At 38.4% G+C, this 17,424-nt stretch overlaps 1 protein-coding gene across 1 annotated transcript in view; it reads left to right on the forward strand.

Moving 5' to 3' along the window:
• The first annotated feature begins 16,398 nt into the window (after positions 1–16,398).
• LOC106876492 (dolichyl pyrophosphate Man9GlcNAc2 alpha-1,3-glucosyltransferase) overlaps positions 16,399–17,424 on the forward strand; it is a 33,265-nt gene continuing 32,239 nt past the window's right edge. Inside the window, exon 1 of the mRNA XM_014925055.3 lies at positions 16,399–16,558. Coding sequence (XP_014780541.1) covers positions 16,456–16,558 — 103 coding nt within the window. The 5' untranslated portion in view covers positions 16,399–16,455. The remainder of the gene's footprint in view (positions 16,559–17,424) is intronic.

Genomic DNA, 17,424 nt, shown 5'->3' on the forward strand with positions numbered 1-17,424 from the left:
AGGCACGTCTCGGAACCCCTGCATGTAAGCTAGCTCGCCCAACAAACATTATACAGGTTGGACAAGGTCTACCGATAGCTCGGTCTCTTTCGTTCTTTTTCACTATCATTCACACACAAGCATACACTTCAGCGTGTATCTTCGTGCACGCATTAATGAGATCTTCAAATACAGGGTATAAACATGCGTGAATAAGTCGAAGAGGAAAGGAAAATCAGCCCCAGTTTTAAATTTATGATCGAAGACATTACGACTATGATCGTCCTGTCTCCCCCACCAACCCATCCACCCAGCATAGCGCACTTCGACTATACTAGGAGGATATGGCTTGAAGGAGATTCGGTTGGTTTTTCTAGCCGATCCTGCTGCCATGTAGAAGATCCCTGATTAAAGAAACATAGGATCAATTGTGTTCCAGCCATGACCATCGCGTCTTTTTATATATCAGGGGCTACATGCATACTTCTTTACTTAAGAGGGTAGGATGTGATTTAAGAGAATTTAGCTGCTGTTCCTAGCTGTTTAACATGTAAAAAAGAGGCGGTGACAGAACTGAGTGAATGATTCAAATATATTAATGATTGAAAGTATTATTTAGCAACACACGTAGTGACAACGAGAGTTTTTGACTACCCACCCCAACTTTTATATATTTGTATTTTGTCCAAATGATTTTCTTTTCATTCAGCTATGTTATTGCCGTTAAGTAGATGTGTACTCTTGGTAGTCCAATCTATTACATTGCGTAACACATCACTGAACTGCAGAATTAGAGATATTTGCCAATGAAAATATAATGTTCCAATGAAACAAGCCTATTAGGTCTTGTCATATCCTGCTGTTAGATAACAATTTATATCTCTCTCTTTCTCTCTCCCCTCGCTCTCTCTTTTTTTTCTCTCACACACACACAATACACACATAGATATTGCTTTCAAATTTTCGCTCAGGGCCAGCAGCTTTGGGAGAGGGGACAAGTCAATTACATCAACACCAGGATTTGACAGATACTTATTTTATTGATGCCAAAAGGATGAAAGGCAAAGTTGACCATGGCAGCACTTGAACTCAGAATGTAAAGTTGGAAGAAAGGCTACTAAGCTTTTTCCCAGCATGGTAACGATTCTGCCAGGAATAGAGGCATTTCAATTCTGGCTAGAGAATTATGCCAACGAACTCCCACATCGCACCAAAAAAGAATTCTTGACAGAAGGGCTAAAATTTATCTTGGAGAATAGCTACTTCGTCATCAAAGACAACTTCTATCAACAAAATTTGCGGACTGCGATGGGTACGAGAATGGCCCCCTCATTTGCTAACCTAGTCATGGGATATCTAGAAATTAGTCTTTATCGTAAAGTACTAGAAAAATATGGCAACCCAGTCTCTCTCTACATAGAAAATAATTGGAAGAGATACCTGGATGACTGTTTCATTCTTTGGCATGAAAGTATAGAGAATTTCAAGCACTTATAAATGAACTTGATGTAAACATTCAATTCCCGATGGAATATAGACATCAAGAACTTCCCTTCCTTAACATCCTCATGAAGAAATCTAACAACGTAATAGAAACAGATATATACTTTAAACCCACAGACTCCAAGCAATATCTACTGTTCAACTCATGCCACCCCAGACACACCAGAACAAATATCCCCTTCAACCTAGCAAAAAGAATCTGTACTATAGTTTCTAATGCAAGCACCAGGAACACACGACTACATGAACTAAAGAATACACTCATCACCAGGAACTACCCACCTTCACTAATTGACATATGCTTTCAATGTGCCCTGCAACTCAACATCCACGAACTCGGACATCCCAAATTAAAGAAGGATTTACAACCAAAAGCCCTACTATACAACCCACACATAACCCTCTTAACAATGAAGCCTTTGACACCATCCTTCAAAACATTCCCCTGCTAAAAAAGGACCACAGAATGAATTTATTCCTCCAAACGCACACCATCATAAAAAGCAAGAGATAGCCCAAATCTATGAAAAGTTTCCTAACATAAGCCCGAATATGCTCAACAACAACACTGAAATCATCAGTAAAAAAATGTGGAACACCCAACTGTAGGATATGCGTCAATTTAATTGAGGGATCAGAGTTCTCCTTCAAACAGGGACAACATTTCACAGTGAAAAGCAGTCAAATTCCTTTATGAGTCTTTGGTCAACCTGATGCAAAAGTAGGAGACACTTGCTCACAGTACCCTGCAGTGGGACTGAAATTGAAACCACATAGTTGCAAAGTGATCTTAACCACACAGCCATGCTTGCTCTTACATAGATTTGAGACTTTTATTGTAAATTTGTAAATCACTTGTAGATATCTAAATCCATGTCTTTTTTATATATCTTCATATATTCTTAGAATTAACAGTTTCTCTTTTGACGCATTCAATATGTACTGTCTTTTTTACCCAAAATTTCAATCAACTGGTCTTTTTGAAGTTATCTCCCTTATTTATAGTTTTTTTTGCGGGGTTTTTGTTCATATTTATTTTACCAATCCCAGAAGAATGAAAGACTAAGTTGATCTTGGTGAGATTTTAACTAGAACATAAAGGGACATAACCAAATACCACAGACGTACTTATAAAATCGCCAACTTTTTTTGAAAAATTTATTTGATATATTTACATAAGTTAAGTAGCAGCTTTTTCAAAACAGCTCAAATATACCTCCTGAAACATAAAATATTATGATTAGTCATAATTTATTCACTAACAACCAATTCAACATCATTTACAGGCTTTATCTCTTGCTTTTATTTTTCTTTATTTCATTTTTTTTCCAACTTCAAAAGTCGACATTTTCCTCTTTTTTTAACTTTAGTCTAACAAAAGGGGCAGTGCTTTAGTGCTCATAGCTTTTATAGACCCTTTAAGACCAGTCTTACCCTCTCACACTGATCTCAGAAGGTCTATGAAGAGCATGAGTACTACCATTCTGCTAGACTCAGCAAGAGAGAAAAGAAATACTGTTTGAGTTGAAGGCAAGCAAGTCAAAACTTTGAAGTTGCTGTTAAACTTTTCCTTGTAAAAGTTAATAAATATGTACTGAATTAAAAATTATTGAGTAATCTTTCAGTTTAATGTGAAATTGCTTTATATATAACTTGACATGAAAAAAATATAAATACATACATACATACATACATACATATATCATCATTTAGCATTTGCTTTCCATGCTGGCATGTGTTAGATGGTTTGACTGAAACTGGGAAGCTGGAAAGTTGCAACAAGTTCCAATCTGATTTGGCATGGTTTCTATGGCTGGATGCCCTTCCTAACACCAACCTCTCCAAGAGTGTAGTGGGTGCTTTTTACATGCCACCAGCACAGGTGCCAGTTACATGACACTGGCATTGACCAAAACTATGATTTCACTTGGCTTGATGAATCTTCCTCAAGCATGGCATATTGCCAATGGTCTTAGTCACTTGTCATCACTTCCGTGAGGATCAGCGTTTGAAGGGTACTTTTTATATGCCACAGCTATGCTCTCAGAACATCTACCTCTGCTACTGACTTAGTCACCAAGATAACAAGCCATCAACTACTTCTAGTTTTATGTATACACATTTATACATGTGCTTATATATATATGTATATTTATAAATATAGATTCTTACATATGTGCACATGCACATCATACAAAATATGTGTGCTCACACACATACACAGGTACACACACACACACACCTATATGTATAGCGTTAAACTAATACATCTGTTTATTTTTGTTTGTTTTTTTGTAAATTCTCACTATATATATGGTATATATATATATCATCATCGTTTAACGTCCGCTTTCCATGCTAGCATGGGTTGGACGATTTGACTGAGGACTGGTGAAACCGGATGGCAACACCAGGCTCCAGTCTGATTTGGCAGAGTTTCTACAGCTGGATGCCCTTCCTAACGCCAACCACTCAGAGAGTGTAGTGGGTGCTTTTACGTGTCACCCGCACGAAAACGGCCCCGCTCGAAATGGTGTCTTTTATGTGCCACCCGCACAAGCCAGTCCAGGGGCACTGGCAACGATCTCGCTCGAAAATCCTACAGGAGCCAGTCAGGCGGTACTGGCAACGGCCACGCTCAAAATGGTGCATCTCATGTGCCACCCGCACAAGAACCAGTCCAGGGGCACTGGCAACGATCTTACTTGGCTTGCCGGGTCTTCTCACGCACAGCCCATTTCCAAAGGTCTCGGTCCGTAGTCATCGCCTCGGTGAGGCCCAATGTACGAAGGTCTTGCCTCACCACCTCAGCCAAAGGTCTTCCTGGGCCTACCTCTTCCACGGGTTCCCTCAACTGTTAGGGTGTGGCACTTTTTCACGCAGCTATCCTCCTCCATTCTCACCACATGTCCATACCAGCGCAATCGTCTCTCTTGCACGCCACAACTGATGCTTCTAATGTTCAGCTTTTCTCTCAAGATACTTACACTCTGACGGGTATTCACATTGACATTACACATCCAACGGAGCATACTGGCTTCATTCCTTGCGAGCTTACGTATGTCCTCAGCAGTTACAGCCCATGTTTCACTGCCATGTAGCATGGTTGTTCGTACGCATGCGTCATACAGTCTGCCTTTTACTCTGAGTGAGAGTCCCTTTGTCGCCAGCAGGGGTAAGAGCTCTCTAAACTTTGCCCAGGCTATTCTTATTCTAGCAGCTACACTTTCAGCGCACCCACCCCCACTACTAACTTGGTCGCCCAGATAGCGGAAGCTATCGACTACCTCTAGTTTTTCACCCTGGAATGAGATAGAAGTTGTTTCCTGTTTGTTTGCAGTCTTTATTGCACCTGAACATCTGCCACAAACAAAAACTAACTTGCTAGTTAACCTGCCTTTGATGTTGCTGCACCTCTTATGTGTCCATAGCTTGCACCGGGTACATCTTATAGAGTTACTACCTACTCCTTTTCTACATACTGAGCAGGGCCATCTACCTGAAGGGGTTTGTGTTTTATCTACCTTCCTACTTATTAGGATTTTGGTTTTAGCTAGGTTGACTCTAAGGCCCTTCAATTCTAGACCTTGCTTCCACACCTGAAACTTCTCCTCTAGTTCTGATAGTGACTCCGCAATTAGGGCAAGGTCATCAGCATAGAGGAGCTCCCAGGGGCAACCTGTCTTGAACTCCTCTGTGATTGCCTGGAGGACTATGGTAAATAATAGGGGGCTGAGGACGGAACCTTGGTGGACCCCTACCTCTACCCGGAATTCATTGCTGTACTCATTTCCAACCCTCACCTTACTGGCCGCATCTCTGTACATGGCTCGCACAGCTCTCACTAGCCATTCTTCTATCCCAAGTTTCCTCATTGACCACCAGATAAGGGATCGGGGGACCCTGTCAAAGGCTTTCTCCATGTCAACGAAAGCCAGGTACAGAGGTTTATCCTTGGCTAGGTATTTCTCTTGCAACTGTCTCACTAGAAATAAGGCATCAGTAGTGCTTTTACCTGGCACGAACCCAAACTGCATCTCATCTAAATTGATTCGCTCCCTAATTAGTTGGGCTATGACCCTCTCTGTAACTTTCATAACCTGATCTAACAGCTTGATGCCTCTGTAATTATTTGTATCTAAAGCGTCCCCTTTACCTTTGTAGCAGTTGACTATGATGCTGCTACACCGGTCATAGGGTATGACTCCTTCGTGTATCACCTGGTTCGTAATACGGGTGACTAGGCTATAGCCAACACTGCCAGATATTTTGAGCATCTCTGCAGTGATTCCTGATGGGCCCGGGGGCTTTCCCGGTCTTCATACTCTTAATTGCTTTATCTACCCTGGTACTATCAACTCGGATAGCTGGTCCCTCTATTGGGTCGACATAAGGCAGGCTCTCTTTCTCCCATTCATTCTCTTTATTAAGCAATCTATCGTAGTGGCATCTCCAGACCTCTTTCTTTGCATCCTCATTTAATGCAAGCGTACCATCATCCATGCGAACACATTTCTCTCCTACAACATCACTATTCTCTCTCCTACACTGTCTTGCAACCCGAAATACCTCGAGTCTTTGGTCCTCACGGCGCAGAACATTGGCAAATCTTTCCTTATCTGCTTCCCCTCTGGCTAAATAAACATATATATATATATATATATATATATATATATATATATATATATATATATATATATATGGTTTGACTGAAACTGGGAAGCTGGAAAGTTGCAACAAGTTCCAATCTGATTTGGCATGGTTTCTATGGCTGGATGCCCTTCCTAACACTATGATTGACCGTTGACTGAACACTATTCAATTTTTTTTCTCCGTGTTTTTCTCCTTGTCTCCGTATTCTTTCTGTTGAAGAGCGTAGCTCGAAACGTCAAAGACTTTCCGTATTCCTGAGCGTCATACTAATATATACTTTTGTTATTTACACCACCTGCCCTCGTCTGTTGTTATTATTTGTATATTCTCCCATATATATATATATATATGTATATATATATATACCATATATACTTGGCTCTAAGTCGCACTTTTTACTTGAATGAATTTCTATTGAAGATCTTGTGGTATTTAGGTGAGTGAGGAAAGTGGTTATCTATGAGTTTCAGGAATTTTCTTGCTATATTCATGGCTGCATTCATACTATATGGGGGACTGTACCATAAAATTTTCCTCTTTCTCTGTCCTCTTGTGCTATTTACATTTGGTTCAATATAAGTTGGATTTTTCAGTTGTGGTGTTTTCGAATGGATAGCCTTTTTGGAAGTAGCTTTATTAGGGGATAGGTTGGAAACATGCCTACTAATGCTATTAACTAATTGTTTGATATTCGACAGTGAGTGGTTAAAGCCTATGTCAATATAGGAAATATCCTCATTTGGCTTATGGTAGGGTTTAAATTTGTCTGCTAAAATTCATATTAATGTCTAGCAAATTAACTTCTTTAAGGTTAGTGCTAATTGTAGTTCTTAGGTTCGGCTGGCTAAATGTTTTGCATTTTTTCTTTATCTTATCCATGTCATATCCATTTTTCTTATATATCTCTCCAAGACCATTATCCTTACTTAGCCCTGTGTCAGCTTCTTTCATCATTTTTTTGAGGACATATGTTTAAATTACGTGTTTTCAATCATTGGACTGCAGCCATACTGGAGCACCATCTTTAGAGGTTTAGTTAAACAAATTGCTCTAAATACTTATTTTTATGCCTGGTACTTGTTCTGTCACTTTTGTTGAACTGCTAAGTTATAAGGACATAAACAAATCAACACCAGTTGTCAAGTGAGGTTGAAGGACTAACACAAAAACACACACGCATATTCATACATATACACACACATATAAAAGTGTGTGCATATATATATATATACATATTTGTATGTATGTGTATATATATATATATATATATATATATACATATTTGTATATATGTGTATATATATATATATATATATATATATATATATATATATATACATATTTGTATGTATGTGTATGTATATATATATATATATACTCTTTTACTTGTTTCAGTCATTTGACTGCGGCCATGCTGGAGCACCACCTTTAGTTGAGCAAATCGACCCCAGGACTTATTCTTTGGAAGCCTAGTACTTATTCTATCAATCTCGTTTGCCGAACCGCTAAGTTACGGGGACGTAAACACACAAGCATCGGTTGTCAAGCGATGTTGGGGGGACAAACACAGACACACAAACACACATACATATACATATATATATATACGACGGGCTTCTTTCAGTTTCCGTCTACCAAATCCACTCACAAGGCTTTGGTCGGCCCTAGGCTATAGTAGAAGACACTTGCCCAAGATGCCACGCAGTGGGACTGAACCCAGAACCATGTGGTTGGTAAGCAAGCTACTTACCACACAGATATATATAATACTAACAAATGCACCAATCCTTTGGATGGTTAAAGTTGCTTTGGTGGTATTTTTCACCAAATAATTGAACTACTGAGAAGGTTTAGGAGTAGCATGGCAATCTGTTTCTGATTAACCTTGGGAACAGAAAATCAAATTGAAGGCTTGTTATTGTGGAGGTCATTGTACTTCAATGATCATAGAACATATAAATTTGCAAGTGATGCAAAGTAGAGCTACTGAAGTGTTTTGGAAGTAGATTAGGGATAATGACTACAAAATATAATTGTTTTACATGAAAGTGAAATTTCCTGTCAGAAACAGCCACATACATGGTATAATGAAATTGAAGGAAGATGTTGAAACTTCCCCTCTGTGAGTTTATTTTATTCAACAGCAAAGGGAGCTATTTTTTCAGAGAGATAAGCTTACAAAAGCCCCTTTATTCTGTCTTTCCACATAGCCTGTGCATAAACTAACAGGTGAATGCTGCATAAAGTTAAATTGGTATGGAGCTTTCTGAAAGATACATATAGCTTTCACTAGTGGAAGCAAAACTCTTATTTAAAGGTTGATTGTTTGGGACAAAGCATATGAGATTGTTTAAAAAAGGCTAGAATGACAATGCTAAAATGTATTTGAAACAATGGACAACAGTTGAAATATCATAATGGATGGGTAAAGTGAAACAACGCATTGGTAGGTAAACAAAGGAATCAACTAATAGAAGAGAGGGAAGGGAACATCACCTTTCAAGTAACTCAGAATAGGTAAAGGTAAGCTTGCCAAAGTTTAATGCAGTTTAAATATGGGGATTAAGATTGTTTAATATTTGATATTCAATGCGTACAGTGTTCCTAGTCAATTTAATCCCCACGACAGGTGGACAGTCGAAATAAATGGACAAAATCCTTTCACTTTTATAACAAGATTAAAAAAGTATGGAAGACCCTACATACAAAACAACTATGTCCATTTAGGTCCATTTACTCGGGAGCTCTGGGTAAAATGTTTAGCGCATGACCATTCTTGGGACATAAATAATGTGTGTGTAAAGTTTGGTGAAAATCAGTTGAGAATTGTGGAAAAATATGCGTTAGTCATTATACACACACCTACTGTGATTTGTACATACTAGATCAATAGTGATAAGAAGAACAGAGATTTTTCACATCCATAATTTTATTTAACAGTTATTTACAGCATAGGTCCCGTAAAGATGTTATAAATAGCTGTTAAATAAAATCATAAATGTGAAAAATTTCCGTTCTCTTTATCATTGTTAATACTATTACTTACTCTATGAAAAATATGCAGTCCTGAGCAGGATACTTTGATTTACCCAGTGAGAAAAGTTACCAGAGCTTAGCAATTTATTGTTAGCTAGGGTACCACATAAGGACTGTTGTGGTTAGCCCATATCTGAAACTGACTTGAATGGTACTTTTAATGTTCCACTGGCACGGGTGCCAATCAGGTACTGTCATCGGCCAAGACAGCGATTTCACATGCCTCAACAGGTCTTTGCAAGCATAGTTTATTGTCCAATGATTGAAGGGTACTCTTAAATGAGCTGGTTATACAGCACTGGTATAGGCCATGGTTATGGTCTCACTTGGCTTGGCAGGTCTTCTCAAGCACAACATATTTGCAAAGGTCTTGGTCACTTGTCATTGCCTATATATATATATATATATATATATATATATATATATATATTAAATCAATAGTTATATATATATATATAATTATTGATTTAATATATAAATTGTTATAAATTGCTTTTTTCTATGCTGGTTGCCTGATAATTATCATTAACGTGATTTTTATCCTTATTTTATGAACACACACACCCAACATGGGCTTCCACACAGCTTTCATGTACCAAATTCACTTGCGAGGCACTGGTCAGTCCAAGGCCATAACAGAAGACACTTGCTCAAAGCATTGCCCAGTGAGACTGAACCCAAACCAACATGGTGACAAAGTGATCTTCTTAACTGCACATATAAAGAAAAGATTTTTAGATATTAAAAATATTTTTAAATAGTAAAAAAGTAAATAAATAATGAAAACATAATTATGAAAATGGGAAGGAAACTTGTTTGAAACTTAAAATGGCATCTATACAAATCAGTTGATAAAACGGAAACTGTAACACTGTTATTCATGATTGTCTTATGCTGTTACAGATTTATTCACTAGGATTGACCTATGCCCATCAGCTGTCATAAAGAATATTGGTTTAATCAATAAAGTTTATTATTCCATTTGATTTCATCCCCAGTCAATTTGTTTGTGACAAAATGATGATTATGAGTTAGGTTGTAATCATCATCATCATCTAACGTCTGTTTTCCATACTGGCATGGGTTAGGTGGTTAGACCAGTGTTGGTAAACAGAAGAGCTGCACCAGGCTCCAGTCATCCTAACACCACCCACTTTACAGAGTGTACTGGGTGTCTTTTGCATGTCACTGGCATGGGTGGCCTTTACATGTCACCAGCATGAATACCTTTAGCTTGTCACTGGTATAGATGTCTTCTGCATGTCACTGGCACACGTACCTTTAATGCATCACTGGCATGATGTCTTCTCAAGCACAGCAAATTGCCTGAAGTCTCATCGTTGCCAGTGCCCCTGGACTGGCTCTTGTACAGGTGGCACGTAAAATACACCATTTTGAGAGTGGCTGTTGCCAGTACCGCCTGACTGGCCTTCATGCCGGTGGCATGTAAAAGCACCCATTACACTCTCGGAGTGGTTGGCGTTAGGAAGGGCATCCACCTTAGAAACTCTGCCAAATCAGATTGGAGCCTGGTGTAGCCATCTGGTTCACCAGTCTTCAGTCAAATCGTCCAACCCATGCTAGCATGGAAAGCAGACGTTAAACGATGATGATGATGATGATGATGTTGTATATCTTCCATGTTAAGTTTGAAACAAATTGTGTGTGTGTGTGTGTGTGCATTTTAATATTCATTTGTATTATACATGCACCATTCTATTATTGGTGCCCTAGTGATAGATTAAAATTCCATATGATGAGATCATATTTTACAGGAGAGCAGTGATAAAGGTGTTTGGTTTCACCCAGATTAACGTTCCCACTTGACCTATGTTTTATTTTTTTTTTTTAATAACTTGCTGAATCTGGAGAAAGGGTCAATATCCATGACCTTTGTAGGCCCTTCCAAGACTGGTAACCTTGATGCCATTGATGTTTTGCTATAACTATTGCAGGTCAACATCTGCAGGAAAGCCATGAACAGAGAGAAGATTCCAGGAGACCAAAGCTTAGGGAGAAAGGACTGGCTATTGTGGTTAGTGCAGGGCTGAAGAGGTTTGATACAACAAAGGTGATGAGATGTGGAGAGATGAGTGAGTCAGACAAAGGTGGGCACTGTTAACTGAAAAGTTAACTTTGTTAACTGTTAATCCATTAACCAAAAGTTAATTTCAATAATCAGTTAATTCTTTAAAAATGTAACAGAAGTTATTGATAAACCATGAACATTAATTTCTGTTATACAAACAAAAACAAAAAAATCAGTTTTTGCTCTAAAACTACCTAAAAACACATTTAAAAAATGTCAAAAGTATAAAATCAGCCTATTTTGGCCTTTTTAAGGGCCTTAGAACCCCAAAACTAGTTTTTGTTTTTTGCTTTAGAGTTTAAGAATGCTGATTTTATAGTTTTAACTTAAAAGACCTAAAAAAAGGCTGATTTTAAAGCTTTTCCCCAATTTTTTTAGGTTTATAAAGTCTTTTAGAGCCAGAAAAGGGTAAAATAAAACACAATATAAGCATTAAACTAAAAAAGTTTATTGATAAAATTGCTATAAAAAAAATAAAAAGAAAAAAATGAAAAACAAGATATATACATAATTTAATTTTTCCTCATTTTTTCGTTCTCCATTTTGTTCATGAGATGCATGCTGCCCTTCATGAAAATTAGCATGTCAAAGTTTTCATCAGACAGGGATTATCTCTTGGCCCTCAAGATGTCCTTGCCCATAGAGAACAAACATCCCACTGCATCACTGGAGGGGATGGCTGTGTGGAACTTGATGAACAAGTCCACCAACACTTGCTCACCCAAGAAGGCAGCATCTGTCAGCAAGTCCTTGGAGATGGTCTCCAGCCAGGTCTTGACCAAATTCTGGGCCTTGTCCTTGAGTGACTTGTGGCTCCTGCTGCTCTGTTTTGGCTGGGTGACACCACTAAAGAATTCCTCCTCCTCTTCATTGTTGCTGCCTCCACTGTTGTTGCTCCACTGTTACTGCCTCAACTGCTGCTGCCTCATGGCCTCCTTGGCCTTACCCTCCATGTTTTTCTTCACCTTGGCAACCTTGGTGTTGTCATATTTATCCAACCAGATGAGGCGAAACCTGGGGTGGAAGGCAGCAGCCAGATGGCATTCTTCATCCTCCAGGAGGGTCCTAAACCTTTTGTCAATGCCTGGCAAAAGTGCGTTGACCAAGGAGCTGCAGTAGACGAGGCCCTTGGACTTGATGTCTTTGAGCCTAAAGATTGTTGTGGTAACTTGAGTTAATGGAAGTTAACTCAAGTGGTCTTTTGTTAATGGAAGTTAAATGTAATGGAAGTTAAATGTAACGGAAGTTAAATGTAACGGAAGTTAAATGTAACAGAAGTTAATTAGTCTGATAATGATTTCCAAAATCAACTTAAAAGTTAAATTGTTGACGAAAATGTTAACTCTGTTAATTAACAATTAACAGAGGAACAGTTTGGTGCCTAAGTTTGGAGTCAGAGTACAAGATGTGCCAGTTTAAAGAAACAGAAGCCATTATAGTAGTGAGGTGGTGAGCTGGCAGATTTGTTAGCACACTGGTTAAAATGGTTAGCAGCATTTCATTGTCTTAACATTCTGAGTTCAAATTCCACCAAAGTCAACTTTGCTTTTAATCCTTTCAGAGTCAACAAAATAAAGTACCAGTTGAATACTGGGGTTGATGTAATTAACTTACTCCTCTCCTGAAATTGCTGGCCTTGTGCAAAAAAATTGAAACTATTATAGTAGTAAGGAGTTATGAGACTAGCCAGCTCTGAGAAACAGATGTCACTATATAGTGAAAAGATTCAAGACAAGCCAATTCTGTGAAACAGAGGCCATTATAGGTACCTTTAGTGAAGACCACACTGTTGCAAGCATTTAGGCCAAGTTTCCTGTCTGAAGCTAAGTTCTCCCTTCTTCCATCAGTCTTGGATATTTTGAAAAGGTCATAGCGCTACCCTCCTTCTTCTCACAAAGCCAATGATGCCAAAATTGGCTTCTGAATTTTAATTTCTTTAGCAAATCTGTTATTGGATTGTCACATTTATTTTTGTTTTAGGTAAACACTTATAGATATGCCTTTTATAACATTGTAGTGGCGCCTAATATCAGTCGCCATTCTGGAGAGTTTATCCATGCATGTGCAGGGACTAGTCTTCCGGAAGGAATGCAGGAAGAGTCTCATGCGCATGCGTAGTCATCCAATATCCAAGCGTTCCCGCGTCTTTCTACCTCTTTGTTCGCTGAACCTCATGGAAGCTAGACATCACAATAGCAGCTCTCCGACAACTCTGCAATGGAGCCACATAGATAACCAGAGAGGAGAAAAATGACTTCTAACCACGCAACTTCATTGACGGCGTCTCATCTAACCAAAGGCGACATGCTACCGAATTCCCTCCTAGTGTGAACAGAATTCTACTGTAATAAAATATTTGTTGTGCTGTTAGTTTAGAGTCTGCGTTCCGTTTTCTTCCTTAAGAAATTGAATGTACGGAATTGGGATACACAGAATGGTGTATATCCACTTCCCTACAACATGATATTGCTGTAAGATATTTTCTTCTCAATTATTAATATTAATATGCATATCTTTGGTTTGCAATCACTGGACCAAAGAAGAACCCCCTACCCCACCCAACCTAATTTCTGAGTTAAAATACTTCTGTAGTAACGCGTGTCTTGTGCGCATGCATAGTCCCACGCATGCGTGGAATTCATCATCCAAGCGTTCCCGCTTCTATTCATTCTCTTTCTCGGCTGGCCGGCATTGAGCATGGACGTGTCAAGCCTTCTCTCCATCTTTCGAACTCTAGGAACAGCTCACATCAACATTCCAACGTCTCAGCAACCATGCTCTCACACAGAAGGCGTCTCAACAACGAAGATTAAAGCTGCACATTTTCCACCATGAATAAATATTGTTGTGTTGATAGTTTGGAGTTTCTGTGTTCCGTTAATTCCTAATTTAATATAGGAAAGTAGGTGCACACCTAAAGGTGTGTAACCACTATTCTTATATAACTGGTGACCCTCTGACGTGATTCGAACACGCAGTCCGGCACACTTTCCTATAAAAGTGGTGACCCCGACTAAAGAACAAACGCGGCCATGGATTCTGGACTATCAACCAATAATACTACACTGCCGCCGCTGACATAAGTAACTACGGCACTTTCCTATAAAACTTTGAATTCATGACAGCATTTTCCAGCAATGCCACTCATCAAGGTCGACGCTAATGGTCGTACAGAGATTGTGTCTGTCGACCGTCTGTAAAAGCGTACCTCTTCAAACACCATCATCACCAAGCAGCCTTTTCTCCACCAGCTTCGTTCAACCAAGATTACCACACGACAACAACAACCACTACCAACTACGAGCATCGCCCCCCGACGTCGCCAACAGCTTCAACATGACATCATTACCACCGTCAACATCATTACCACCACACATACAGAACACAGCTACAGCTATAGCCAGTTCCGACGCCGACGTCTTCACCACCAATGTACTGTCTACCACAATGTCGTGCGCCAACAACCCCACTACCAAGTACACAAGCAACCAATATCAACACACTCGGTTTTATCTTCACTGTATGAGTGGAGTATCCACTCACGGACAACAGTCAGAACTAACCGACTAGGATATTTAGTACCAGGTAACAGGTCTCAACTCGCATCGACGCTCAACTACAGCTCTGCCAACTGACCACAACTTCCTGAGTACAGACATTCAACTTGTGTAACTCTTATACGAACTGGATTTTTTTTTCTCTACAGACACTTTTAATATGTTCTGTGTTTTTTCTCACACACACACTTGTGCACTCATACATTTTCTTTCCTTTCAGTAAAAACAAACAATCAGACTTTTATATTCCGTGATTTCAGTTCCTGGACAGTGGTCATCACGTTTGTTTTATCATTGTCTCATTTGTTTTTCACTAGGTGGCATTTACTGCCCATATTACTTGCATGTTTTCTTTCAATTCATTTGTACATTGCATGCATGTATCTCACGAGTGTACATTCATTTCTTTGATTTTTCTTTGTGTGTGTTTGTGCCACATCTTGTGGGTGGTTTTCAGTGGCCATCCTGCTTCAGGTGTTCCTCCAAAATTTTATATTATCGTGCGTTCCGCACTGGCAAGGGAGCCCTGTAGTAACGCGTGTCTCGTGCGCATGCGTAGTCCCACGCATGCGTGGAATTCATCATCCAAGCGTTCCCGCTTCTATTCATTCTCTTTCTCGGCTGGCCGGCATTGAGCATGGACGTGTCAAGCCTTCTCTCCGTCTTTCGAACTCTAGGGACAGCTCACATCAACATTCCAACGTCTCAGCAACCATGCTCTCACACACAGAAGGCGTCTCAACAACGAAGATTAAAGCTGCATATTTTCCACCATGAATAAATATTGTTGTGTCGATAGTTTGGAGTTTCTGTGTTCCGTAAATTCCTAATTTAATATAGGAAAGTAGGTGCACACCTAAAGGTGTGTAACCACTATTCCTATACTTCCAACACTGATTTGGTTTTCATTTTTTCAGGGATGGACGCAGTGGTATAAAATAAGTAGCAGTAATCCACTGAAGTTGATTTTATCGACAATTGTCTCTTCTCTACAAAAGTTGGTCTATTGTTCGGTTAAAAGTGACCTACACATTTTTATAGAATTAGAATTTCCATTTTGAAATTTCTAACGAAATAATAATTTTCTTAAGTATTTGCATTTTGGGTACTGGTAATTATTCGATTTATACATATTCAATAAATAATGAATGTTTACGTTTAAAATACTATCCCGAACCACATCAATGCAAAGCAAAACAAAAATTTAAAATATGATAAATTACAATCTTATAAAAAAAACATTTTTTTAATTATCAAAAGGCGGTGTATTGGTAGAATTGGTAAAGAGGTTGACAAAAATCTTCTATTATGTATAATAATTACGGCCCTTTACATTCTAGGTTCAAATCCAGTTGGTGTCGACTTTGCTTTTCATTCTTCCGCGGGCGATAAAATAAATATCTGTAAAATACTGGCTCAACTTACGCAATTTTATACCACTCAAAGAATTGTAGCTGTATACAATTGTTAGAAATAAATATATTAACTTGTAAGCCTTTATCATACAAAGGGAATTGTTATTCAAAATATTTGGACAAAACGAAAATGATAAAATGAAATTTATGGAAGAATATTTCAGACGGACATTTACGGGTTAACACCGCCTCCCTGTCTTTTCAAATCGGAGAATCTGACAACATGACCACGAAAACGTCGTCGGCAGCACCTATTTGCGAATTTTTATTCGTGATAGTGTGTGCTGTTCTTGTTCGATGGTTTATATCGCTTGGAGGATATTCTGGTTAGAATATTTACTTATTTTGGTTTTGATTTTAGGCTATATATGCATGTTCCATTTCAATTTATTACAGAAGTCTTTCTCTGCCACGCACCTCCGTTTGCCACATGTTAGCTTCTGCTAGCGCACTTTGATTGTTACAGAAAAAAAAAAAAAAAAGATAGATAGATGCATGTAAGTAGGCAGGAGAAAATAATCATACTTTCATTTTTGTCAACGTAAACATAATATTGTTCATGCTTCATTTCAACAGGTTTGAAGTGTTAAGCAATTTTTTTTTTTTGATTGTTTTATTTTATTTTTAAGTAGACCCATTTTAAATGTTGAAGGCTGTGATGTATCGATCGACTGGCGATAAACAGTATCAGCACATCATTTTGCTTTACTAAAACAAATTAAAAGGTGACAGTGAATGACCCGCCAGTATTAAAAAGAATAGAATTTGATTTCTTGTCTTTTGTGTCGAGTCAGCAATTATAATTTGAAATACAAAATAATATCGTGGTTTACAGAGTGAGTTTTACTAGTAATGGTTTTGAAAATTAAATCCTATTCTGATTGATCAAATCACTGCTTCTATTTTGTACATTAATGAACGTAACATTCCTTGATCGAGTTTTCACCATTTCTGATGTAAGCATCAATAATATATATTTAATAGCGAGCTTTAAACTTTCGATCGTTTATTTAAAATTATATTATACCTATATGGAAGAAGTAAACCATTTTTATTCCATATGGTTGAAATAAGGTTATGCGGCTGGGGGAGGGTCTTGTAATAAAACCAGTGTAGTTCGTGTTTTATCATCACCGTCATCGTGTTATATTTTTAAATACAGAACAGCTGTTAAATGATAATTTGCTAAATC

Source organism: Octopus bimaculoides, chromosome 7 (genome assembly GCF_046866305.1).
Source record: "Octopus bimaculoides isolate indiv1 chromosome 7, ASM4686630v1, whole genome shotgun sequence".
NCBI classification, from domain to species: domain Eukaryota; kingdom Metazoa; phylum Mollusca; class Cephalopoda; order Octopoda; family Octopodidae; genus Octopus; species Octopus bimaculoides.